Below are 27469 nucleotides of genomic sequence, written 5' to 3'. Positions count from 1 at the left end.
AGTCTTCTCGTGATTAGGGTTTGTGTCACGAACCTTCTAGAAGTTGGGAGACGTTTCCAGAAGGGTTCTCCGCAGTTCCAGTAGTTTCCTGACTCTGCTGCCCTGGCTCCTAGCTGGCTGAACCTACAATACAGGGTTGTTAAGCCTATTGTGTGGTGGCAGAGTTCAGCCTACTCAGCTGCAAGAGGGCAGTGTTTAACACTGCCCCCACCATATCAAGTCAGTTAGTTGCCAATTCAGGCTCTGCTAATCCAACTATTGTGTGACTTGCTGTGGTGAATTCACCAAGTCTCAGCTGTCAGTTACACCTAGTCATGTGACCTAAATAGGTTGCTGGCACAGAGATCTAAGGGCAGGAAAATACAAACTTTCTAAAAGTGTCATTTTCAAACTTGTAATAATAAATCCGACTTTACCATTAAAGACGGTTTATCATTAAAAATTCATAGATACCCAACATGACACATCTACCACCCCTGATTTAGGAATTATAAATTATTACTTTTAATAAACAACCCCTAATGTTATCCTGTAGGAGGGGTAGGCATCACATTAGTGAGAAAACAAATTTGGGAATTGTTTCACTACTAGGACATACTAGGATATGTAAAACTAAAATGTGCTTTTCCTACCTTTTAATTACACAGCACCAAGCCCCATGGGCTACTTAGGGCCTACCTTAGGGGTGACTTATATGTAATAAAAGGGGAGCTTAAGGCTTGGCAAAGGGCTTTAAATGCCAAGTCTACATGGTATGGGACACTGCCTTCAGGTTGCAATGACAAGCCTGGGACATGTTTTAAAGTGCTACTTAAGCACAGTTAAGTGCTGCAGGCCCACTGGTAGGATATAATTTACATGCGCTGGGTATATGGAATACCATTCATAAAAGAGACTGATATGTAAATTAAATATGCCAATCAGATATATGCAAATCAGACCATGTTGTAGGGAGAGAGTATATGCACCTAAGCACTGATTAGCAGTAATAAAGTGCACAGAGTCCTAAGCCTGTTGTGTAGCCATTTCAGTTATAGCTCCATGCGCGTTATTTTACCAAGACCAGGCCTGCAGCTGTGCAATTTACCCCAGATATATTTTTTCAAGCTTCATTTATTATTTTAATAATAGCCACATTTGAGGTCTTGTTTTATTACTCTCTATCTAGCTGTTCTTTGCCTAGGCCAGCACTGCGTCCTTAAACAAGACATTTCTTTCACTCTGTGCTTCTCTCAAGGATACAGTAAGATAGGTTGCAGATACGCGTGGTAACGCTTTGTCACTGGTATTCACAAAAATATACACATCCTTACATAGGGACATTTTCTAAGAACATCAGCTGTTTTATTATAAAAAACACTTCCCTGCCCCATACACGTTAGAGGGAGATTCCGGCCAGACGACCACGACTGTATGCTGATTGCTGAACGCTTCACTACAGCTGCTTATGCATACTTCAGGCCTTTGCTCAGGTATGGGGGATGATGTCTTCCTAGGGGAACCTGAAGGACAGAACTAGAGCTTAACATGCTGTGCTCTAATATTTCCTAGGTAGGAATTAGTCTATTGACTCTAGTGACAATATGATAGCGTTATTTCTATGCTTTACTCTCCTTGTCACAATTTTAATCCTGTCATGCTTTATCATCCTGGTTATTGCAGTACATGCTTTATTATCAAAGATGCAGTTGCTTCATTTAAACCTTATTGAAACATATACTGCCTCTGCTTGTCCTTGTATAAGTGAGACTAATATAATTGAGAGAAACGGATGAGATCTGAGTGACCACTATTTCCCTGAGTAGTCAATTGTGTTATGCGCTCGGTTGCCAAATCATCCCTGCTCTTGGGTAGAGATGAGGCACTGCTAGTTAGCCGGAACCAGAAACCCGGATTGGGGTGACAGGTGTCACCTATAGTCTGTTAGACTCAGTGTCCCACACCACAAGCAATTTTGCCGCTCAAATCCAGTAGTCTCATTAGAATAATGAGAGCCTGCGCGACAAGGCCAACAAGCAAAACTCCAGCAAATATTAGGAGGAGGAAGGCAAAACGTTTGGGAGTGATCCTGTAGAGAGGGCAATTTCCAACACGACCCCCCTCCAGTCCAAAACCAGGGTAGACTAATGAATACGTTGATGGACTTCCCTGCTTAGGGGATATAACGTGGACAATGGCGCTGTACTGCAGGGGCTTTTGTCAGTACATTGCCTCTCTGAATTTTGTTGAACTACGCTGTCTGTACTCCCCTGAGCCACTGAATGGACCCATGAGGAACCCTTTTTCTTGCCTGTAGACTCATCTGTGCAGCACCTAACCTTAATTTGCTCATAGATGCACCCCAGTAGGCCGACAGAACCACCATGGCCAACAGGGTGATGTGGCCCATTCCACTCCTTGGATCAGGCTTCTGTCCCCAGCTAAAGGAGAACTCTATCCACACGGACATCAACCAACAAAGGCCACTGCCCCAGTTCTCCATGGAGTTTATGACAGCTGTAGTGCCTCAGAGTGGGGGGCAGTAGCACCAGGTGTTAGGCACGATTTCTTCACTCTCCCTCCCACCAGTTCGGGAGTGGTAACATGAGACTGGTCACTCAGGCCAGGATCTGTACCCTGAGGCTGAACAGAGGTCAGGGGTGAGTCCTTCCTTCCCCTACCCTCCCATCCAGGCATCTGTACCCTCCATTTGGGAGTGGGATTCCCAGATATCTGAGCCCTCAGAGTGCACTGGGCAGCCACCACTCCTAGCTCTTCTAACATTGGTGGCGACTCATTCCTCAGAAGGCAACCTACGGGCATCTGGGGATGAACTACGGCCCTTCTTGACCCTTCTCTGGGTCACCTCCCCATCCCACTTCAGGGATGCCAGGGCCACGGGCAGACAGAGACCTGCCCCTGGACAAGGGTTGCCCTACACACATGACGGGTATACTGCTCTGGGAAAACCAGCCTTTCCATTACTATGGTCTGGCTGGCCCTTGTGCCCCTCAGAGCAGTGTCAGGGACCCCATTCACTTTCACCTAGTGACCCTCAGGGATCACAAGTCCACCCTCTGAGTCTGTCTCTGAACTAAAGGAGATTAGGGCATCCTCTATATCTTGTCCCTGGGGACTACCTCCCCCTAAGGCAACATGGGCCATTCCAGTAGGGTTCTTACCAGTGGGTGGTTTCTTTGGACAGACAGAGTCCCTCTGCTTGTGTCCAAGTTGAGAACAGTAGTGGGGTTGGAAATGGGATGCCCTGGGCCACCACCTACCAGAACCTTCCTCCTTTTTCTCAGAAGGGACATGGGACCCTTTCCTTACCCGGAGACATGTCTGGGTCTCCCCTCACCTGCCCTTCCTTTTTCTGGGGGGACCCTAGGCCACCCTTCTGTTAGGGTTTGTGCACCGCAAAGAGCATGTCCCCTCTCACTGCACTAGTGGGTTCTGTAATAGCTCCCTTTTAAACTTACTATTGAAAGCCTTTCTTGTTATCTCACCTCCCCCCCCTAGGCTTCTGTGTATGTTGTTTAATGTGCTGTTTTGTTTACACATTGGGCCTTGCTTTTACCAAGGCTTCTTTAAAACACTCCTCCCTAGGCCATGTGTTAATTCAACTCATTTGCATAATAACTGAAACTCTGCACACCTTTCAAGAACATGTGCAGCATGCGAGGACCACACCCAGCCCTTCAAACCACACCCAGCTCTGCTCACCTTTCAAGAACATGTGCAGCATGTGAGGACCACACCCAGCCCTTCAAACCACACCCAGCTCTTCGAACCACACCCAGCCCTGTCTATAAAAGGCAGCCCCGAGCCTCACCCAGTACTTGTGCTCGTCTACCTCCCGCTTACCTGAGAACAGATCCCTCGGCACTGGCACTCCTGCTCTCTACAGACTTTCATTGGCTTCAATGGGCGCAGCTGCTGGCTCTTCCTTCTGCCGGTTTCCGGTTCCTCCTTGCCTCAGCCTCTCTCCTACAAGCAACCTGCAAAAGAGAAAGAAGACAAGGTTAGACTGATCAGTATCTCTTGCCAGCAACAAGTAAGTGCAAAACTTTTTATTACCTGAAAGAACTTTGACAACAATTTCTGGATTCATGTATAGACAATTTGAAACAAGATACCTTCCACGAACATTGTGATTCAAACTCTTTGTTACAAGAATACTTTGCGGAACTTTGTGAAGCAAACATTTTTTTTTATGGAACTTTTAAGAACCATTAACAGCAAGGCAAACAGTAAATCCAGGACTTGCACAAATTACATGCTGTATTTTGATGTAAAAGTACAGTATTTGTTTTATAAAAGATTCTGGAAATATGGGAAAAGTGAGTCTGCTATTGGGAATTTAGGCTTTAGTTATATTAATATGAATGTTTGATATTGGTAATTCTGATAACGGTATTTGTTTAAAGTTTTAGAAGCTTTACAGTGATAGAAAGCACATTCCAGAGCAGTAACACATTCCAAACCTGGAAACTAGAGACCAGGATCCAAGAGGTACTTTTAGAAGAGAATTTCTAATAAATAAAGGGATAGTCAGGAACCCATTTAGGAATAGGTTGCACTTATCTGTTATTTGTTTATGTTTCATTAGGCACCAGTTTCTACAGAAGTCCAAAAGGGCCGCAGATTTGTGCAGCACGTCAACAGTGGAAACGCAAGAACGGTGTTGTCTCTTTATTTTACTTTATCCACTTCCCCCCTTCCCTTGAGCTTCTGTTCTTAGTGCACTGTGTTAAAAACTAGTGTGCTGGAACAAGCTGTTTCAGGGTGGGGTCGGATTGTCTTCAACCTCCATCAGAACTGAACAAGAACTCAGGTGAGCTGGGCTTTGACAGAAGCACAAGTCTTAAAAAAAAAAAAAAAAGACAACAAAATAAATTGCAGTTCTGGTGGACGATGAATACCGGGGAAGAAATAGAGGGCATTGACGTCACGGATATGGCGCAGGCCCTAAATGAGGACTTGACTCATAATGAATCAGTGTCTGGCATCTTGCAACATATGCAAGAGGAAATAGAGAGATTAAAGATGGAGAATACCTCTTTAAAACAGGATTTAGCAGGTATAAATTTAGGGGATCTCAGTGGAACACAGCTTTTACGCCTTTGTTTAAAACCTCCTCAGAAACAGGGGCGCCATCAAAACATACAACTTTGCCTCCCCCATTTGAGGTTACTGTTAATGTTCCTAATGCTGTGCCCTTAGCAGCACCTGAACGTTTTCATGGAGATAGTAACAAATTCCATGCTTTTATTAATCAATGTCAATTACACTTCGTTTGTAAGCCACAACAGTTCCCTACTGATGATACGAAAGTGGCATTCGTCTTGTCTTATTTGGGTGGCACAGCAGCCAATTGGTTAATTCCTTTCGTGGATAGAGATGATCCTATCCTCCATAATTGGAATCAATTTAAACGTACCATGACCAGCCTTTTTGCAAAACACACTTTCATGCAGGCAAGTGATAATGAGCTTTTAAATCTTAAACAAGGTAACAAGGATTTATTGACCTATCTCATTAGTTTTAATCGTTTACTCACCGAGACACAGTGGCCAGAAGAAAAGCGTGTCTCCCTTTTTTATAAAGGTTTGAGAGACGAGTTAAAAGACGCGCTGGCTCATATCGTTGATTTGCCAGAAGGCTATTCGGACTTTGTAGATTTAGTTGTGAAATTAGAACATAGACTAGGAGAAAGAAAGGGAGATAAATACAAACTGGAATCACGGTTAACTTTTATTAGACACGAGAAGAAAGACACAGATAATAAACTCCCTGAACCTGAGCCTATGCAAATAGGGACACTCAGAGGTCCACTCACATCAGAGGAAAAAGAAAGAAGGAGAAAACTTAAATTATGTTTATATTGTGGCAGGGCAGGTCACTTTGCCAGAGAATGTCCAGTAAAGCCTAAAACTCCACGAAAGGGTGCTGTTTCCTCCACCTCCTCAACTGAATCGGGAAACGATTAAGCTCGACAAGGGGAGAGGTTACTTGTTCGAGAAAACATCTTAATCAAACCTTTAATGCTGCAGCCTTCATGGTACCGCACATACCTAGACATTTCATAATTCAGGTCGTTTTAATTGTTACTACCCAATTGAGGCATTCTCTCCCTGTCCTACTGGACTCAGGCGCGACAGGAAATTTTGTGGATAATAAGTTAGCTAAAAACTTAGGACTTCCTATGTGCCTAAAGCCTTGTCCAGAAGCAGTATGTGCAGTGGATGGGTCAGAATTGACCTCTGGATTAATCACAAAACAAACAAGTCCACTTGTTATGGTCTGTCAGAACGGGCACACAGAGGTGATTAGCTTTGATCTGATAGATACTCCTAATTTTGGTTTGATTCTCGGGGTACCCTGGTTAACAACTCATAACCCAAAAATTGATTGGGTGAATAGAACTGTTACTTTGGATTCCTCTTTCTGTAGAACCAATTGCTATCAAGAAGCAGGTACAGAACAGAGCACAGTATTTCACTGTGCTAGTGTTACACAAGATGAACCAAGTCTCCCTCCTGAATATTCTGACTTTCAAGACGTCTTTGATCCAGTAAAGGCTAGTGTGCTGCCCCCACATCGGTCTTATGACTGCCGTATAGATCTTATCCCAGGGGCCCCTTTACCTAATAACAGAGTATATGCTTTAACGGACGAAGAAACAAAATACTTAAGAACCTACCTAGATGACCTACTACAGTCTGGGTTCATCCGTCATTCCACATCTCCGGTATCATCTCCACTCTTTTTTATCCCGAAGCCGGATAAATCCCTGCGCGCGTGTATCGATTATAGAGGACTAAATAAGGCTACAATAAAGAATAAATATCCTCTTCCTCTAATACCTGTGTTGTTGGATCAATTAAGGCATTCTACTGTATACACTAAACTAGATCTGCGGGGAGCTTACCACCTGGTCCGAGTAAAAGAGGGGGATGAGTGGAAGACAGCTTTCAAGACAAAGTTTGGTTTATTTGAGTACACAGTAATGCCCTTTGGGTTATGTAATGCCCCTGCGGCCTTTCAGTTCTTTATAAATGAGGTCCTACACGAATTCCTGGACGTTTGTGTCATAGTATACATAGACAACATCCTCATTTACTCTAAGAACTCAGAAGAACATACCCAACATGTTCGTGCAGTATTATCAAAGTTAAAAGAAAATCATCTTTTTGCTAAGTTAGAAAAGTGTACTTTTAATGTCAGCAAGGTGGACTTTTTAGGATACTGCCTGTCACCTCAAGGAATAACTATGGATGTAAAGAAAATCAGTGCTATTGCTGATTGGCCAGAACCATCCTCTGTAAAAGATATTCAGAAATATCTGGGTTTCGCCAATTTTTATAGGAGGTTTATTGCACATTTTGCAGACATTGCGGCCCCAATAACTACCTTGTTGCGGAAAGGGGAACGATTTCTTTGGACTGATGAGGCGGCACACGCCTTTCAACTCCTAAAACAAAAGTTCACTTCAGCCCCAATTCTGAAACATCCTGATCCTGACTTTCACTTTTTTGTTGAAGCGGATGCTTCACAAGTAGCTTTAGGAGGAGTTCTCTCTCAACGAGATGCAGTAGATGGCCAGTTACATCCTATAGCCTTCTATTCCAAAAAGTTATTACCCGCGGAACAAAATTACACTGTGACTGAAAGGGAACTACTAGCTATCAAAGTAGCCTTTTCAGAATGGAGGCATCATTTAATGGGAGCCAGGTACCCAGTTACAATCTTTTCTGACCATAAGAACTTACAGTTTTTTGGATCACTTAAAGCACTAACACCACGTCAGATGCGCTGGTTAAATTTTTTTAGCACATTTGACTTTGTTATAACCTATAGACCAGGTGCACAACAAATTCAATCTGATGTGTTATCTAGATACGGACATACCTCAGACATGAAACAAGATAAAATAGGAGAACCCATTATTCCTCCCCAAATGTTTTTGGCACCAGTACAACAGAAGGATTTCATCACAGATCTATATAATGCACACATGCAAATAGCACCTCAGGATTGGTTAAAGGATTCCAATTACACAATACAACGAGGTTTATTGTATCACGACAACATGCTGTTAGTGCCCACCTCTGAATTACAAACACAGGTGATAATTTGGCATCACGCCCCACCGTTGGCAGGTCATCCTGGTTGGGTAAAAACCCTGGAAAATGTGCAAAAACACTTTTGGTGGGACACTATAAGAAAGGACATTAAGCAATTTGTCACTACCTGTCCAATTTGTGCAAGACATAAATCTTCTCATAAGGCCCCTGACGGCTTGTTAATACCAATGCCAACACCCAAACAACCTTGGCACACTGTGAGCGTAGACTTTATTGTAGGTTTACCACCTGTAAAATCCTTCACAACAGTGTTGGTTATAGTGGATTTTTTATCCAAAATGGCACATTTTGTACCATTACGGAAATTACCCACGGCAGCAGAATTTGCCGATATTTTTATAAGGGAAATTGTGCGTTTACATGGTTTGCCAAGCAAAGTGGTGTCAGACCGAGGGAGCCAGTTTAACTCTAGATTTTGGAAAAAATTATGTGAAAAACTGAAAATAGTGCTTTCCACCCAGAGACAGATGGACAGACTGAACGACTGAACCAAACCTTACTTCAAACGCTACGTTGTTTATTGGCTGATTATTCTAGTGAATGGTTGGAAGCTCTCCCTGTAGCGGAGTTTGTTTATAATAATACTGAGCATTCAGCTCTACTTTGCTCACCATTCTATTTCTTGCAGGGCTATCATCCAAGAGCTATACCCATTTTGTTAGAAGATTCCCTGTTGCCTACAGTAACGGACAGACTAACGAGGTTAGGTGACATACAAGACAAAGCCAGGAAACATTTATTAAAGTACAAGGAAAGCATGAAAAGACAAGCAGACAAACACAGATCTGAGGCCCCAATGTATAAAATTGGTGACAAGGTATGGCTCTCCACAAAGAACCTAAACATAGAGGGATCCCGAAAGCTGCAACCACGTTTCATTGGACCCTTTAGTATAACTGCCATAGTAAACCCGGTAACAGTAAAATTAGATTTACCAAAAGAATATCCAGTACATACTACATTCCATGTGTCCTTGCTTAAGCCGTACAACCCAAAAACCCGACCTGAACCACCACCTCCACCCATACCAATTAAGGGAAATCTAGAATATGAAGTGAAAAGCATAAAAGACTCAAAAAGAATTAGTGGACATCTGTTTTATTTAGTATAATGGAAAGGATATGATGAATCTGAGAATTCATGGGAACCAGCATCATATGTACATGCCCCACAGCTGATTAGACGGTTTTATTTAAAAAATCCAGGAAAACCCCGTCCTGTAGGAGGGCCTTTGAGGGGGGCAACTGTTAGGGTGTGTGCACCGCAAAGAGCATGTCCCCTCTCACTGCACTAGTGGGTTCTGTAATAGCTCCCTTTTAAACTTACTATTGAAAGCCTTTCTTGTTATCTCACCTCCCCCGCCCCTAGGCTTCTGTGTATGTTGTTTAATGTGCTGTTTTGTTTACACATTGGGCCTTGCTTTTACCAAGGCTTCTTTAAAACACTCCTCCCTAGGCCATGTGTTAATTCAACTCATTTGCATAATAACTGAAACTCTGCACACCTTTCAAGAACATGTGCAGCATGTGAGGACCACACCCAGCCCTTCAAACCACACCCAGCTCTGCTTACCTTTCAAGAACATGTGCAGCATGTGAGGACCACACCCAGCCCTTCAAACCACACCCAGCTCTTCGAACCACACCCAGCCCTGCCTATAAAAGGCAGCCCCCGAGCCTCACCCAGTACTTGTGCTCGTCTACCTCCCGCTTACCTGAGAACAGATCCCTCGGCACTGGCACTCCTGCTCTCTACAGACTTTCATTGGCTTCAATGGGCGCAGCTGCTGGCTCTTCCTTCTGCCGGTTTCCGGTTCCTCCTTGCCTCAGCCTCTCTCCTACAAGCAACCTGCAAAAGAGAAAGAAGACAAGGTTAGACAAATCAGTATCTCTTGCCAGCAACAAGTAAGTGCAAAACTTTTTATTACCTGAAAGAACTTTGACAACAATTTCTGGATTCGTGTATAGACAATTTGAAACAATATACCTTCCACGAACATTGTGATTCAAACTCTTTGTTACAAGAATACTTTGCGGAACTTTGTGAAGCAAACATTTTTTTTTATGGAACTTTTAAGAACCATTAACAGCAAGGCAAACAGTAAATCCAGGACTTGCACAAATTACATGCTGTATTTTGATGTAAAAGTACAGTATTTGTTTTATAAAGGATTCTGGAAATATGGGAAAAGTGAGTCTGCTATTGGGAATTTAGGCTTTAGTTATATTAATATGAATGTTTGATATTGGTAATTCTGATAACGGTATTTGTTTAAAGTTTTAGAAGCTTTACAGTGATAGAAAGCACATTCCAGAGCAGTAACACATTCCAAACCTGGAAACTAGAGACCAGGATCCAAGAGGTACTTTTAGAAGAGAATTTCTAATAAATAAAGGGATAGTCAGGAACCCATTTAGGAATAGGTTGCACTTATCTGTTATTTGTTTATGTTTCATTAGGCACCAGTTTCTACAGAAGTCCAAAAGGGCCGCAGATTTGTGCAGCACTTCAACAGTGGAAACGCAAGAACGGTGTTGTCTCTTTATTTTATTTTATCCACTTCCCCCCTTCCCTTGAGCTTCTGTTCTTAGTGCACTGTGTTAAAAACTAGTGTGCTGGAACAAGCAGTTTCAGGGTGGGGTCGGATTGTCTTCAACCTCCCTCAGAACTGAACAAGAACTCAGGTGAGCTGGGCTTTGACACCTTCTTGGAGTCCCTACCAGGTACCTTTGGGACACTCCACTGCTGACCCAGAGGTTCGCCTTCTCAGCAAGTTTCCTGGGTCAGCAAGCTTGCTACCTCCTAAGTGTTGGTGCTGCTCTATAAAACAGCTACTGAGCATGTTGAGAAAAATGTAATACATTATTTGACACTAAAATCATCAAAATCTAAAGAGTAGAACCACAGTTATATTTTTTTAAAGTTTAAGGTTCAAAATAGCAAGTCCTTAGTTTTAGAGAATGGCCACCTGGACAATTTTATCACCACAACCAATGGTCCAGGAGTGGATGGAGACCTCTTGGGGGTTCAAGACTCACTCGGGCTGGGTACAGGGGCTGGTTCAAGATTTAGGGAGCCTATTATGTCCCTTTTGCTGTGAACAAGAGACCAGCAAAACTAGCCCTTGGAGCCACTTCTGGAAGTCATGGGTGCAGGTGAAGATGCAGGGCTCCACAGCATGGCTGGAATCCGAAGGTTCAAGTAAGGCTCCAGGAAGCAAAGCAATTCTTCCAGGTACAGCAGCAGTCTGGCAGGTTGCACAGCAGGTCACAGCAGCAAGCAGTACTCTGAGACTCCTTCCACAGGTCCAGTACTGAACTGAAGAGTGGGTCTGGGAGCCCTATTTGTATACCCTGGTCCCCTGCTCCTTGACATTTGGGAGATGTTTCCAAAAGGGTTCTCTGAAGTTCCAAAAGTTCCTGCCTCTCCTCCCTCTCCTAGCTGGTTGCACTGATAATACAGGGTCGTTAAGTATATTGTATAGTGGCAGAGCTCAGCCTATTCAGCTGCAAATGGGGCTGATCTTAGCTCTGTCCTCCCATCATGTCAGTTGAAGCCCCATTCAATCTCTGCTATTACCACTATTGTGTGACTGTCTGAGGCGAATTCACAAAGTTTCAACTCCAATCAAGTGACGGGAGCAGGCTGCTGGCACTGAGGACTATGGGCAGGAAAATGCCAACTTTCTAAAAGTGGCATTTTCAAACTTGTAAGGATAAATCCAAGTTTACCATTAAAGAGGGTTTATCATTACAAGTTCATATATACCCAGCATGACTTATCTACCACCCCTGCTTTAGGAATGACATCTTATTGATATATGCTACCTACGGCCTACCTTAGGGGCAACTTATATGTAATAAAAGGGGAGTTTAAGGCTTGACAAAGGGTTTTAAATGACAAGTCGACATGGCAGTGGGACCCTGCATCCGGCTGCAATGGCATGCCTGGGACATGTTTTAAAGTGCTACTTAAGTGGATGGCACAATACGTGCTGCAGGCCCACTGGTAGCATTTCATGTAATGGCCCTGGGTATATTGTATGCCACTCTACAAGGCATTTATATGTAAATTAACCCTACCAGTCAGCTATATGCCAATCAAACCATGTTTTAGGGAGGGAGCACTTTAGCACAGGTTAGTAGTGGTAAAGTGCACACGTTAGTGGTGGCAAAGTGCACAGAGTCCTGAATCCAACAAGCACAAATTCAACACAAGTTAGGAGGAGGAAGGCAAAACGTTTGGGGTGGCCCTGTAGAGAGAGCCATTTCCAACATACAGGAACTGCATTTGTCATTGGATACTCAGTTTAGGCTGCAAGTGAACTGGATAGCTGAAACACATGTAGCCCATACTCAACTTATGTTGCCCTTGGGGTGGCATGGTTGTCTATAAGAGCATTCCCTTGCCAACCACTAGGGCTGTCTGTGACTACCCAGATTTCTTCTTGGGAGTATGGAGGCAGAAACTTTGCGCTGGAGCCTAAATTTGGGGAGAGCAACTTTAATGTTGTCCTGGATGCAACACTGGACAGGTCCCGTACCACCTGACGACTATCCCGGCAGACTACTCTCCAAATACATAACATCATACTAGATAATGGTAGGTATGTAGCCAGAAAGACACATTAACACCAGTGAAGACACATGCATTAAAAAAACACACAACATGTGGCAGTGGATTGACTACTGGCTGGTCACCAGAGTCATCAGCTCTTGCACTCTCTGGGTCAAACTGAGGAAGGGCCGAGCACCTTCCTACAACACTTTCTAATGATGCACCAATATTACTGGAATAGTCATATGATAGGATGAGAGATCGCACATCCTCATGGAGGCTCCCACCAAGTGCACTCAATGACAGTGTATTCAAGAAAGAAATCCAAACCAAGATCCTTGAATATTTCACCTTCAATGCATAATTGGAGACCCTGGTGAGCACACTCAAGAGGAGCATGTATGGCTAAATATATGGGATTATTAAAGGCACTCAGAACACAACTAGAAAACACCAGAAAGAGATTAGCATGCTAGAGTAGGAATACATCACATCTAGCAACATGAAAACGCAAGCGGTTATTAAGAATAATATAATCAGATATATGAGGCAGCCATTAGAGAAACTCACTACTTTCAAAAAGACACAACATCCATGAAATACAGAGAAGGGGATAGAGTGGGAAAAACACTAGCTAGACTGTTCTACAAGTCCTGGGCCAACACTTACATTACTCAAGTTACAGGCAAGTAAGGCTCGACCCATTCTAACACAGGAAACCAACATTGATTGAGTTTTACAGCACTCTATGTCAGACCATTGCCAGACCCAAACATATTTAGGACTGTCTAAATACTATTTAATTATTATGAGTAAATGATGCACACAGAAAATAACTAGCTGTCCCCTTCATGATGGAAGATACTATACAGGTACTATACGGCCTGCTGGAAGACAAGGCCTCTGGATCTCACAGTTTGATGTCCCTATTCTATAAAGAATACGGCAACATATTAGCACCACATTTACTTGCTATGTATGACTTCTCTGCAAACTGTCAGCTTACTTCCCTACCTTTGGTAGGCATCACTTGTTACTATACTGGAGACAGATAAACCCCCTCCCCCTGAGTTAATGGGACTGTTACTCCCACATTTGCAATCATATTTTCAATCGCATGGGGCAAAGGCAAGAATGCCCTTTATTGCCTATTTTATTTTGCAATTGCCATGGATCCACTGACGGCCAGACTGCATCAGTAGCAGTATAGTAAAGGCCTGAATTATAGGTTAATGACATCCATGTATACTGACAAGGTGACACTATATGTTAGGGGACCCTACTGCCAATGCTTCATCGTTACTCAGAGAATTCACTAAATTTGTCTTGGCATAACCATAAACCGGTCATGTTCCCTCGTACCTTTGGTACGAGAGATTTCCCTTGAATTTCCAATAAAATGGTTTGACATAATGGGTAAATATTTGAGGTTATGGATCGGCAGGTTCTTAAAGAAATTTGGCTTTGACATCATGGAAAAACACTGATGTGGCTAGAACAGAGAGTACCTGTTTAGTCAAGGCTGCCACTGTCTATGGGTGGAAGAACTGCCATTTCCAAAATGATTGTCCACCCTAAATTCTACACCTTTGTGTCAACACTTCCATACTGCTAAATAGACTATTTTCTTCTTGTATTAGATCAGAAGGACAAGCAACCTAGAGTCACATCACGCTTCCATTCGAACGGGGCAGGTGTGTACACTGCCAGCTAGGTGACGTCCCAAAACTGAGCTTGACACAGTGGAATGTACTTTCTGGGCTTTAAACTGTTTACAACAGTGAGCCGGACTGGACTGCTTATTTGCCAACCTGATTCCGACCCTACAGAATCTAGTGCTGCCAATGACTGAAGGCCAAGGGATTTGCCTTCGATTAACGCACCTACCATTGAAGACTTTGGGGAAGCTTTACCCACTGGGCACCTTCATCTAGACACAAGCAGTCACTGAGAAGTCTACTGCACACTGTTTGAAACCCTTTATGCCCCACGGGCTACCTGCAACTTGCAGGATATTATACACTTCCTTCCCTGATGCCCTCCATGCTGCAAGTGCATGAGATGATGCTATGGCCCCTGTCCTCAGGGAAGCTTATTACACATCTACATGCCATCATGCAGCACAGAGACCCAATCTGCACACCTACGGCAAGACTAGTTATGCATATAGATCTAAACCTTGAGCCCACTGATGAACAGTGGTTATAGTTTGGCGCCCAGTGGAGTGCTCTCTCACCCAATTACAGTTTGTGATTGATCCATGTAAGATGTCTACATTAAATCTACTGTACACCAGCTATCCTATGTGAAATGGGATTTACAGATAAAACACTGTGGGAAGATGTAGGGAGATAGGTGCTGACTTCTTGCACTTACCGTGGCACAGCCAATAGGTGGCAGGTTTTTGGTCTTCAGTATTTGGGGCCGTATTTATACTCCGTTTGCGACGAATTTGCGTCGTTTTTTTCGACGCAAATTCGACGCTAAACTAACGCCAACTAACGCCATATTTATACTATGGCGTTAGAGGCGTATAGCGCCAAAGTTCCCGGAATGTGCGTCATTTTTTAGCGTGAACCCCTTCCTTGCGTTAATGATATGCAAGGGAGGCGTTCCCGTCTAAAAAATGACTCCCAGGCCTTTACGTGGTATTTATACTCCCGGGCAAAAGAGACGCCCGGGAGTGGGCGTGGCTAAAAACGGCGCATTTGCGCCGCTTTTTAACGCCTGGGTCAGGCATGGCGTTAAGGGACAAGTGGGCTCAAAATGAGCCCAGAGTGCCCTCCCCTGCCCCCAGGGACCCCCCCTGCCACCCTTGCCCACCCCAGGAGGACACCCAAGGCTGGAGGGACCCACCCCAGGGACATTCAGGTAAGTTCAGGTAAGTATTTTTTTATTTTTTTTAAATAATTTTTTTTGGCATATGGGGGCCTGATTTGTGCCCCCCTAGATGCCACTATGCCCAATGACCATGCCCAGGGGACAGAAGTCCCCTGGGCATGGCCATTGGGCAAGGGGGCATGACTCCTATCTTTACAATGATAGGAGTCATGTTGATGGGGGATGGGCGTCGTTAAAAAATGGCGCAAGTCGGGTTAAGACGATTTTTTTGCCTCAACCTGACTTGCCCCATTTTAAGACGCCCTAACGTCATTTTTGCCCAACGCCGGCGCTGCCTGGTCTACGTGGTTTTTTTCCACGCACACCAGGCAGCGCCGGTCTGCTTGCGCCGGCTAACGCCATTCCATAAATACGGCGCCCGCATGGCGCTTCAGAATGGCGTTAGACGGCGCAAAATTTTTTGACGCTAAACTGCGTTAGCGCAGTTTAGCGTCAAAAAGTATAAATATGGGCCTTGATGCATTAGACTAGGTTACCAACTGCTAGATGGAGTAACCTCCACTAACCACATTGCTGAAGTACGTAAATGATCTCCCAAAAGGGGTTAGATGTCTATCAGTTATAATGCTTGTACTAGCTAAGCAACAATTGGTAATGCATTGAGGGTGCCGACCTGCACCTCGAATGAAGGTCTGGATACAAGATGCTGTCTACTGCCAAGAGCAGCTGCCCAACTATTGGGACTACTGGAAATGTGGCTAAGGTTGCCCATGGGAACTTTAACTCCATTGGCTAAGGAGTACATAGGAATCACCCACCCAGTAACTTTTGCCAACATAAATGTGGTACCCCAAGACACCTGAACAGAGTACTCTTTGGACTTGTGGAAGAATGGAAGAGAACTGAACCTGTTGTGTGTGACCTGAGAGGTGTCCTAAAGGACTAGACATCCTACCCGTTGTTCCCAGGACAAAGAAGTTGACTCCAGGCTCAGTTGTTTAACCTCCTGTGTATCTACAGGACTACTTTTGCCTTGAGTGCCCAGCTAACCAAGAGCAACTGTACCTGCTGATGGCTTCTGTGGTGGTGAGTCAAGATAGCCAAGTGCTGCCCCTGAGGTCCTGGGAGCTTTAGAAGTTACCCAGAGAAGCTGCACCAGACGTCCTGAAAAACTGGATTTAAAATACAGTCTCTTCAAGTCCTTTAAGGGCAGCCCCAACTCTTTTCCTCATGTTGCAGGTAGACAATTACAGCCTGTGGTCCCGCAGAACCGGTCTTGGTGCTGCAGGTCTTGCCAAACAGACTGCTCCATTTGCTGTTTTGTTCTCTGGGACTCCCTCAGAACTTCCTTGGGAGTCCTGCAGCACTAGACATCTCTATTTTGAAACTTAATGCTCTAAAATAGCCAAACAGACTAACATCAAATCACACACTTTCTGAGCAAAGATCTAGCTTTTTGCCAAATTTGATGTAATCCTGTTTGGGGAAATGTTGTTTTGGGACACCTTTCCTCCTTTGCCTTGGCCCCTGCTTGGTTGATCACCTCAAAGCTTTCCAGGAAAGAGCCCAGGAGGATGACCTTTTTTATTTGTAAGTTTCATGAAGATTCGTCAAATGGAGCCAAGGTTATTAGCAAAACTCTAACCTACCTGTAACTACATAGTGGCAACCACCACGGTGTAATATAAAAATATATATGTGTGTGCCTGCAAAGCACAAATAGAGAGGCCTGAGTAGCTCTCAGTATTAGGTGAGCAGCTACAACATTTGACATTCTAAATCTGCTCACCTCAAATGTCTGGTTTTCTAGCAAAGCATATGGCATCCCATATTTCTTTTACTTATTCTAAGTGGGCTTGGGTTGTATTTCATGAATCCAAAGCTCTAGCACTGTGTTTGGAATGGTAAAATGCCTTTGTTATGTTTAATTTGATGTCAATAGCATTTATTAATCCCAGACAAAAGGTAGAATATATGTTCCCCACAGCTCTCCAGCTCCACACTGATGACACTTAGGGACCTGATACACTCTCCCCCAACTGGCAGGCACATCATGAATGGTGATTTCAATGATATTCTGGATCCCATGAACTCCCTTATGGCATTTGGAGTGAAGCCCAGGAATGGAAGGGTCCTGGCTGTCTGGGCCCCAAGTCCTGGGCTCTCTGATGCCTGATGGGTATAGAATCCTACTACCCACCGACACACACACGTCTCTGCATCACACAACTCCTTCTCCTGCATAGACCTCTTTTTTCTGCCTGCCACTGACCTCATCTACACTCGAGAATCTTGCATCCTACTCATGTGCTCTCTGATCATGCGCCAGTCGTCCTTCATATGGGGAACACTTATGAGGAGGGAGCTTATCAACGCCTGGTTCTTCACTGACAAACAGACTGTCTGGACCTTGGAGACTGACCTTGAGGTCTTGCTTGATACTAATCAAGGGACTGTTGACTCACCAGTGGTGCTCTGGGGGGCACGCAAAGCTGCTATGCATGGGAATGCCCGCTTCCACATCAGGAGCAAGGTTCGAGAAACACAGACCCACATTGCACAATTGGAGACCTCAATCCTACAGCTCAAACCTGAGGGTGAAGGGCACTCTGACTGAACTCCTGAGCTGCTGTCTGACTGTGGAGGGGTCGGACGTGCAACAGCCATGCCTGGGGGAGGCACGCAGATGCTGGGAGTCCTCAGTAAGCAGAGTATATGAATGGGGGGACAAGTCAGGCAAACTTCTTCACTGACTGGCTACTGGGAAATTAGCTTAAAAAAGAGCACCCACTGTCCAGGGTAAAGATGGCTCATGGGACAAATCATGTGTGCTGCAAGGCCTCATCTCTCATGGGAGACATCACATTCAGTACTAACAGATATCGGATGCCCACACTAACCCTCAAAGAATGAGAGGCTCTTGAACAACCCTTGATTGTGGAGGACCTCAGCAATGCTCTCTCAGAGGTCCATCCGGGCAGAAACCCTGGCCGAACAAAGCTGTGATCTCATCCTGTCCCCTATTCGGAATATGCTCCTTGAGCCAATAGACCAAGGGTGCTTCCAACCAGAGATAGACTTAGGCACCATAGTAGTATTGTTGAAACCTGGCAAACCCCTAGACCAATGTGCTTTGTACCAGCCAACTCTCTCATTAATACTGAGGTTAAACTCTATGCAAAAGTGCTGGCTTGGCACCTGCTGCACGTACTTGAGCACCTGGTCCACCGGTACCAATGCAGATTTAACTCCTGCCATAGCACGAGACACTGTATCTTTAGAGTCCACCTGGTTCTAGCATGATTTAAGGGGTTACAATGTGCTACAGCATTGATGCTTCTCGACTTTGAGAAGACCTTTGATTCCCTGGATTGGTATTTCCTTGCTGGCCAGGCTGGGTCTGGGGCCCAGGTTTCGCACCTATACTTGGACCTTGTATGCTAAGCCACAGGTGCAGGTGAACGGCTTGGGCTCCCTTAGATTCCCCATTTGCAGAGTCACCAGGCAGAGGTGCCTCCTAGCCCCTCCGTCTTTGGCCTGGCTATAGAACCCATAGCATCATAGATTTGCTGTGACACCCAATTGTGGGGATTTGACTGAGGGATGGCACTGAAATATAGGGTAGCTTTGTACACAGTGTTCTCCTCTTCATGGCTGCTCAACTGAAACCGGGCCCCTCCTTGTCTCCATCCTCGACATATATGGGGAGGCATTAGGACCAAAGGTAAATTGACCCCAATCACTCTTGATCCCCTAAGAGGGGACAGGGCTGAGGAGGACTGTCCTACCAATCTAGAGCCTAAGCTTTCAGTACCTGGGAACCACATGTACTGGGAGCAAGACCTCGTCTTGAGCCTCAGTCTCTATCCCTCACCCACACAATTCAAGCCAATTTCAATAGCTGGGTTAAATTTCCCCTGAATGTGCTGGGCAGCGTAGCCCTCTATCAAATGAGGTCCTTCCATGGCTCCTTTACGTCCTGCAGAACGTTACCTTTCCCTCCCCAACCTCTGGTTTGCCACCATAACCTCAAAGATGCAGACATACCTCTGAACTGACAAGCCCACACGGATCTCCTATGACAAATGCATTCATTTTACCTGTGACAGGCGTTTAGCCATGGCCGACATCTATCTGTACTACTGGTTCAATCTAGGAGTAAATGTCGACAGTCTTGTAAGTATGCTATATGGCGCACTGGTCACCTGCTCAGTCCCAGAGAGCACCAAAAATGTCTTCCTGACTTGGAGAGCGGGTAGGCAGATGGCTGGACTGAGTAGAGTGTCTCCAGAGCTGCAGTGAGAGGGACAACATTGGCATTTCTCAGCTGGGCAATGTTTACAAGAGTGACCATATGAAATGCTTCCAGGCCCTCCAAACATAATTTTCCCTCCACGACTCACAATTCTTCTGATACCTCCAACTCTGACATGTAGTCTCCGGATACTAGAAGGTGCTGGCATATCCCCTGGATTTTAACACCCTGGAAGCTAAGATACTCATGGGCCCACTGACCAGGGGAGGTATTTCCCAGATATACAAAGCCCTGGTTAATCACTCACCATTTACACAGTGATGTGTGAGGGAATGATGGGAGGGGTGGCTTGGATGGGTGGCCCATTGGACAAGGTGAAATGGAGAGAGACATGTATGGCACCACGCGCTTAGCTATTGCAGTCCAATAATGCTCTATTCAGTTGAATTATCTGCACTACAACTACTACACACCCAGCCATCTGTGGAGCGCCCTGGATCCTGCATGCACTAGATGTAAGGGAGATATTGGTGATTTCTACCACATGGTTTGTAAGTGCCTAATTATCCAGTAGTACTGATATCCAGATTTACAAACCTGCCAGAAGTTCAGGGCATGAATCCAGATGCCTCCTCAAAGGTTGAGCTGCTAGGCCTCGCGGAAGAGCTGTAGGTCTAAAGGGACCACACTCTGGTTTGGCGGGGTACATTACTAGCAAAAAGAGATGTGGACAAATACTGAAAATCATCAGAGACCCCTCCCCATTGATGGAATGGAGGGTGGGCATGGACCTATCTGCGAAGCTGAAGAACCCATTTACTGGTCAGCGGATGGCCCAAGAAATATCAGAAGATATAGAAGTAATGGTGGGTGTAATATGGACTGCATACTGCAAACACATGTGCTCCAATAGATGGGACGGACTGAGGGTGGGCAACTGCTTTTGGAGCTTCTGGGACTCTCTGCGTGGGTCTGCAATATAAGTGATTGCTCTGTGCCTTTATCAACACTTATAAAATGGCGTTATCAAATGAATGGCAAAAGGCTTTTCACTTTTTTTTAGATGAACATGGATGGCATTGGACTTATCATATGGTTACATGTTTTGCTACAAAAACTGACATTGGAGATGAGCAGATTTGACTGGGAGGATCAATTTCATATAACAAAGAAATCCCAGAGGGGCCTTTGGACCACTAGTAATATGCAGATTTACTGTAGTACAATCTTTGTTATTAGATTGCCCATTACTAGTGCAGTCTGGTGAGATAATCTGATAGGGGTGTGAGGGTAGAGGAAGAGTGGAAGAAAATGTAAATGTTCCAAGTGGAGATATGGCAAGAGATAACAAGAGATGTCAAGAGAGAAATGAGTGTATAGCATTGTGAGAGACTGTCAGGTTGAGAGCCAGCCACAGAGAACAAATAGGACATTGAGAGAGACAGACAGTGAAAGTGATAGAGAGAGTGAACAAGATTAACAGTTTTGGCGAAGGTGATGTAGAGCTGGATATTCAGGATGAAAAAGTCATTGGGAGAAAGAGAGATGTGAGTGAGAGGCAATGAGAAGAGAGGGGAGAAGACAGTGTCAGAAAGGAAGTTGCTGACACATTGAGGAAGGACTGAGCAAGAGAGAGATGCAGAGACAAAGCATTAGTGAGACAGAGAGGGACAGGATGATGAGAGAGCTAGAGAAAGCAGGGGATGGAGTAGCCACAATGGGTTATTAAAATTAGAGATGATGCTTTATGATGCCATACAACATGTATCATGTTTGTGGGTGGGGAATCAATAAAGTGTGTATAGTCCAAATGTTGATATTGTATGAGCTTTGCAATTAAACTACAAATAAATAAACACAAATGTCTAGAGTCACATTTCTGAATATTTACCTATGTTTGCAATTTTTGGTGGTTAAAAATCATCTGAAAGTCTAGAGACAAAAAAATGCAGTATGGTTTTATAAGCGAGAATAGGGATTTGTGTGATATTTGAAGACTGCCCATGACACACCTTTTGTGTTGCAGGTATACTGGGAGCCGCAATGTTTCCAACATGGTGCTCATTGAAGTGCAGATGTTGTCAGGATACATTCCTGTTATTGAGATGGAGTCAAAGGTAACCCCCCTTCACCTTCCCCTGACTAGTATCACTGTAATAATTGGGGTGAGTCTGTATTTGGGAGAACTATTAAACCACAAAATAGGCTCAAGGAGAGTACACCAGGTAAAATTGGAATCTTCTTGTGAGAAGGTAAAATTATGGTGGCAATGTAGAAATGCAGTAAATGAATAACTGGTAGGCAACAAGGGTGCCTCGTTTCCAAACATCCAGGATTCAGAGTTAAATATAAATGAATAAAAGAACAATTAAAGATGCAGGCTATGCCTGGGCTTCCCGTGTTCCAAGAGATATGAGAAAAGATTGACAAGATGTGCCTAGTAACTTTTTCTATCATTTGTTTTGATTTTCATGATCATAGTCATCGTAAAACACAATAACCTAAAGGCCATTACTATCTTGGTCTGTTTACTTTGGGTGTAGGAATTCTGATGTAGTGGCCACCACACTCCTCCTCACAAAAGCAATGTGACTGCAGTAACAGCCCCAAAGAGTCCATTCACATAGAAAAGTAGGTAAAAGAGGAAAAGAGAAACAGTACTGTAGTTGAGTATTCTTGGGCTCAGGATGGCTTGGGCTGAGGAGGATACCCCAAAGAGTCTCCTTCTCTGCTTGATACCTACTAAATGTATTCCCAAGCAGTTGCAGAGATGATGGTGTAGTGTAAGACAGACATACAAGTATGACTCAAAAGAAGACTTCACAGATTCACATTTACTAGGATATACATTAGTCCCCTTCCTCTCCCTTTCCTGTCAGCACTTACCAAGTGTTCCAGAATTACAGAGAATTACAAGCTTGAAGAGTCCCTGGATACTTCCTGCAGGAACAGAAACACCCAAAGGTCTTCTTCGGAAGATAACTACTCTTGACGCAGTGAAGGAAGCAGAAAGGAACTCACAAACGAGTTCCAGAAAATCGAGTCCTGCCATGTAAGAAGACTTGCAGAGTTCCCCTAAAACACCTTGAACAAATCCCAAGAAGGAGGGAGTGAGGTGGAAGATCATGAGTGATCAGACTTTGAGAGGAAGAATCCTACAATGATCTGATGTTGTTGGGCACTCCTTCTCTGTTTCACGCAGGGTTTATGGGGCTGATGCTACTGACAATGACTGAGGCACTCACACATCAGTCTCCATTGGCCAAGGCACCGCAACATCTAAGCTTGTGTGGCTGTTCTTTAGATAAGTTTGTTTGTACACTACACCTCCACAACTGTTGCATGTGTTTGCCTTGTTTTCCCTTTGTTAACGTCCCAGAGAACCTAAAGAACCTGACCATATCCCCTCAGTTCATCCAACTGTACCAGTGTTAAAAGAGGACTTCAGGGGATCTTCTAAATGGAAGCCTCGAACCAAGTGGGGTGCTTGCTGAAAAGATGATGCCTCACATGACCACTCCGAGGCATCATAATTTTCCACGCAATGAAACATTTCAACTGGCCACTACATAACCTGGATGCTAAAACCTCCTTGATCTGATGTTGTAGTTGACCCTTAGCCCTGGCCACAGGAGGAAGGTACCGTCCTATCCATAGGTTTCACTCTGGTTACATGGAACACAGGGTAAATGAGCCAGTGAGCCAGCAGTACAAGTTTAACCCTCACCTTACCTGTAGCTGTAGTCAGAAAGCAGTTCACAAAATGAAATTTTAACTTAGGGAAGACGTCAGAATGCACAAATGTGCAGTCAATAGCCAAACCTTATCCACAACTGAATATAAAAAGGGGCATCTATTTTACTTTGACTTAACCAATCTATGGTTATATGCTTATGAACTACTTACATTCTGCAATGTAGTGAGTAGTTTCAGCATGGAAGGCACAGAGGCAGGCATGAAATGGTACCCAAAGGTATCTTAGAACCAGGAATACCCAGTGAGCTATGCAGGAAAACTCAGCAAGTGGCATCCTCTGCACCCAAAACTCCAGGGGCCATATTATTGAATGTACCCCAGGGCACAAAAGGCATGTGTTTCTTACCCCTTCGGGCACTTTGGGATTGCAGAGAGGCTGCAGACATGTGCACTTCTGCTTCTGTAATGGAGATTGCTCTGGGACTACATGTGTGTCAGCTAGATCTTCTGGGGTATTCCCTCACTTGCTTTGAGACTTGGCCCAGTGGAAATGAAGGAGCACTTCTCCTTTTCGCTCATACTTTATTATCTCAGGGTGATCTCTGACGGTGTGTCCACAAAAAGGCTGCACATAGTCAGAGTGTCCCCTGAGAACTTATTTCAGTCTCTCCATCTGGCCATATCTTTTCAGATGGTAACTTGTGGATTTAAAATTAATAGTAACAAGGCGGCTACAAATTCTGCACTATGATTGGTCACTGTAACTTCAGGCAGACTATGTAGTTGCACAATGATCTTGAGGAAATGTTGTGCCTGTTCCGGGGAGTTAAGTCATTTTGTTAGAAGAATAAAGGCCCATATTTAAAAAATGTTAGCGCTGCATTTGTGCCGCTTTTTAACGCCCACTACCACCCTCCCTCCCCCAACCACACACATGGGGCGAACATGCATTTAACACTTGCTCAGAGCATGCCTTAATCCACATGGAATGGCAATTCCATTTATTGCTGGAAAAATCAGACCCACTTGGTAATTCCCCATTCCTTAAGCTTTTACTCGTAAGTGCATGGTACTAGTGTGAAATTACCACAGAGCAGTTACCCCAGTACTGTGCAATTTATAATCCGGGCCTTAGTGGAGTTTAAGAGGCTCAGGATTTTATGGTCTGCCAATTCCATAATCTTATAAAAAAAATATGGGTGCCACAGCTGGAGACACTGAGGGCCAGATGTATCATCATCCCGGTTTGCATTTCCTAAATAGCAATTTTTAAGAAATCGCTATGTAAGAAATGCAAAAAGGGATGTATGAAAGTCGCAATCGCTATTACTGAATCGCAATTAGGGAATGGGGATCCATTCATCCCTATGGGCCTATAGGCCCATAGGTGTGAATGGTTTCGCATTACCTACAGGAATTCGCAAATTAGGTAATGCAAACCCCAGGGTGCTGGGGGCCTAAGGCCCCCTTTGATGCACCCCCAAAAAATATTTGTGAACATATAAAGCGCAAGCATGCCCAAGGGGCATGTGTGCGCTAGATGTCATTTTTAAAAATGCATTTTTAATAATTGCACATGTTACCACCAAACTTGAGTTTGTGGTAATTGCACTTCCTAAATGCCATATTCGCATTTAGGAAATGCATGATACATGTGCTTTGGAAATCGCCATTAGGAATTCCCTATTTGTGATTTCCTATTTAGAGAATCACAATTTGCGAAGTTCCCAAGACTACAGAAAAGGTGCTGTGTCAATAACTTCTAGTACCAAAGTGTCTCTTTGGCCCTGCTGAGGGACCTTCACCACTACGTCTGCCTCCCAGTTCACCTCACTATAGGATAGAGGTCTCACATGCATCCCTCGAATGGGTTCTTCTTATGAAGGACAATCACCATTGACTGACTGAAATTAGTGTCCATAAAACAAAAGTAAGCTGCCAGTGAAGGTCTTGTTGGTAACAGGTCTCTGCCTAATTGCAGGATCATAGACAAGTAATAATGGCCCATTCTGTTGGCAAATATGTTTGCAAAGATATACCCACCTCAGGTTTTCCCCCTTCTGAGATGAGCTTCTTAATTTTCTTGCAAGGATGAACAGTTTTTAACATAGTGCCACCAGCCTGCCAAAGTAAAGGTGCAACCCCACTTGTTGTCTCCCATATTCTCTCTTCATGAGAAAGGAATTTTTAAGAGACCCCGACTGCATAGGCTCTTTGAGACATCAAGCACTGCGTAGGACAGTGTTTTTTATGTATCTCTTTGTTGTTGCGCTTCTGTCTTCAAGGTCACATTAATCCAAGTTTGGCAGATAGTGGTCCTATTTACCACTAAGGGTTCCTAAGGGTACTTTAGGTTCCTCTCAAAGGCTTTGATAGAATATCCCAGCCACAGTGTTGCCAGCCCAGCATACGTCTTCTACTCTCAAATGCTTAAAATAGCTGGCTAACCCACAATAACCTTGCCTGAAGGTTAATAACCCAATGTTTGGTGACTAGGTGACTTGGCATCTATCCACAATACTTGTGAAGGGCTTTATGAACTTGTTATAATAGTCTAATAAAGGACTGTCCCAGCGATTATAGCATAGCCGAAACAAGTGCTTCATTGGTTAAATAGGAGAGACTAAAGAACACTTTTGATGTGACTTGAATAAATGGGGCATAAAAAATGCAAAAGGCAACAATCCATGAAAGTTTGGATAGTCTGTCAGTCCCCTGATTATTTTTTAGGCAGAACTCATGGTTTTGACCTTAAAAGGTGATGAACCACCACACAACAAACTCTACTGGAACAATTGCTGTACTGAGATGCATCAAAGCGGTCCCTGCCACTGATTTTGCCTAGCACTAGAAAGGGGTGCTTGCCTTTCTCTAATGAAAGGTTCTAATTCTGAAATCTTTTTTGACAAAAATGTGTGCTCCTGTTGCACAACCTCAGGATCCTCTTGGATTTTTGTAATGGCTTGGGCCATAGCTTGCTGAAGAATCCAAGGTAGATTATTCTAAGCTCCACCTACTGACACTACAAACACAATTGTCTAGGCGCATCACTTCCAAGCCTTGAGTCCTTTTCATACTCTTCCCAGGGCACCTCATGGACCTGATAATTATAAGAACAGACTGTTACAAGAACAAGGAAAGAACAGGGAGCTACACTTAAACTAAAACTACTTAAGAGAAAGGAAGGACAAACAGTCAGACAGGCATGGATTAACCAAGTGAGGATAGGGATTTAGGTAGAAAGAAAAGTTAAGTTACAGATAAAATACTGAAGAATGGATAGGAAGAGAGTAGTGCAGGGAGAAAGAGAGTAAGAGCAGCAAAGTGCACAGCGGGTCATACAGTGAATAGATAGGACACATTGAAGTTAAGCAGGATGAGTTGGAGAGAGGAGGGAGGGCATGGAAACTGATGAAGGACTGAGGGTGGAAATGGTGAGAAAGCGAGGTGATGAAAATGAGGGTGAGAAATAGAAAGTGTAAAGCATAGAGGAAATAATGAGGGGAATGAAACTCAACTATATTGAAGGTTAGTAAAGAGTGATGGAATAAGGAAGACAAAGAGAGATGAGTAGCCAAATATAGTAAAGGAAGCATTGACATTTAATGTAAGAGAAGAAAAAACACTAGAGATGCAGAGAAAGTGTCTGGGCATCGTGTGGGTCAGTCCAAGTTTATTAAGACAGACATTCTCCAGTAGCAGTGATGACAATGACAGCTACACTCATTACCATAACAATCTCCACCTAACTGACTCCCACTCAAGTGCATTCCTCATTTCACACCAGTATTCTGTTTCACCCTTGTGCTTCATCAGACACGCACATACATTCCACAGACATCTGAAACTATGAAGAGCACCATACCACATCAAAGAAGGAGAGAAGAGTCAAAAAAATGATAGGGAGAAAGATGCAACAGAGGCCGGGGAGGCCAAATAAATGACATCCAGGAGGAGATAAGGAGGAGTTTCTTCTCTACCTGGTATAAGGCTG

The 27469-nt window shown here is 44.1% G+C and overlaps 1 protein-coding gene across 2 annotated transcripts in view; it reads left to right on the top strand.

The window, feature by feature from the left end:
- LOC138303675 (alpha-2-macroglobulin-like protein 1) overlaps positions 1-27469 on the top strand; it is a 599538-nt gene that overhangs the window by 519158 nt on the left and 52911 nt on the right. For both annotated transcript variants that reach the window (XM_069242992.1, XM_069242993.1), the window contains exon 32: positions 21806-21896. In XM_069242992.1, the coding sequence (XP_069099093.1) occupies positions 21806-21896 (91 nt within the window). The remainder of the gene's footprint in view (positions 1-21805; positions 21897-27469) is intronic.

This window comes from Pleurodeles waltl, chromosome 7 (assembly GCF_031143425.1).
Source record: "Pleurodeles waltl isolate 20211129_DDA chromosome 7, aPleWal1.hap1.20221129, whole genome shotgun sequence".
NCBI classification, from domain to species: Eukaryota; Metazoa; Chordata; class Amphibia; order Caudata; family Salamandridae; genus Pleurodeles; species Pleurodeles waltl.
The sequence above is the reverse complement of the archived record's forward strand: the minus strand, read 5'-3'. Positions and strand labels throughout refer to the sequence as shown.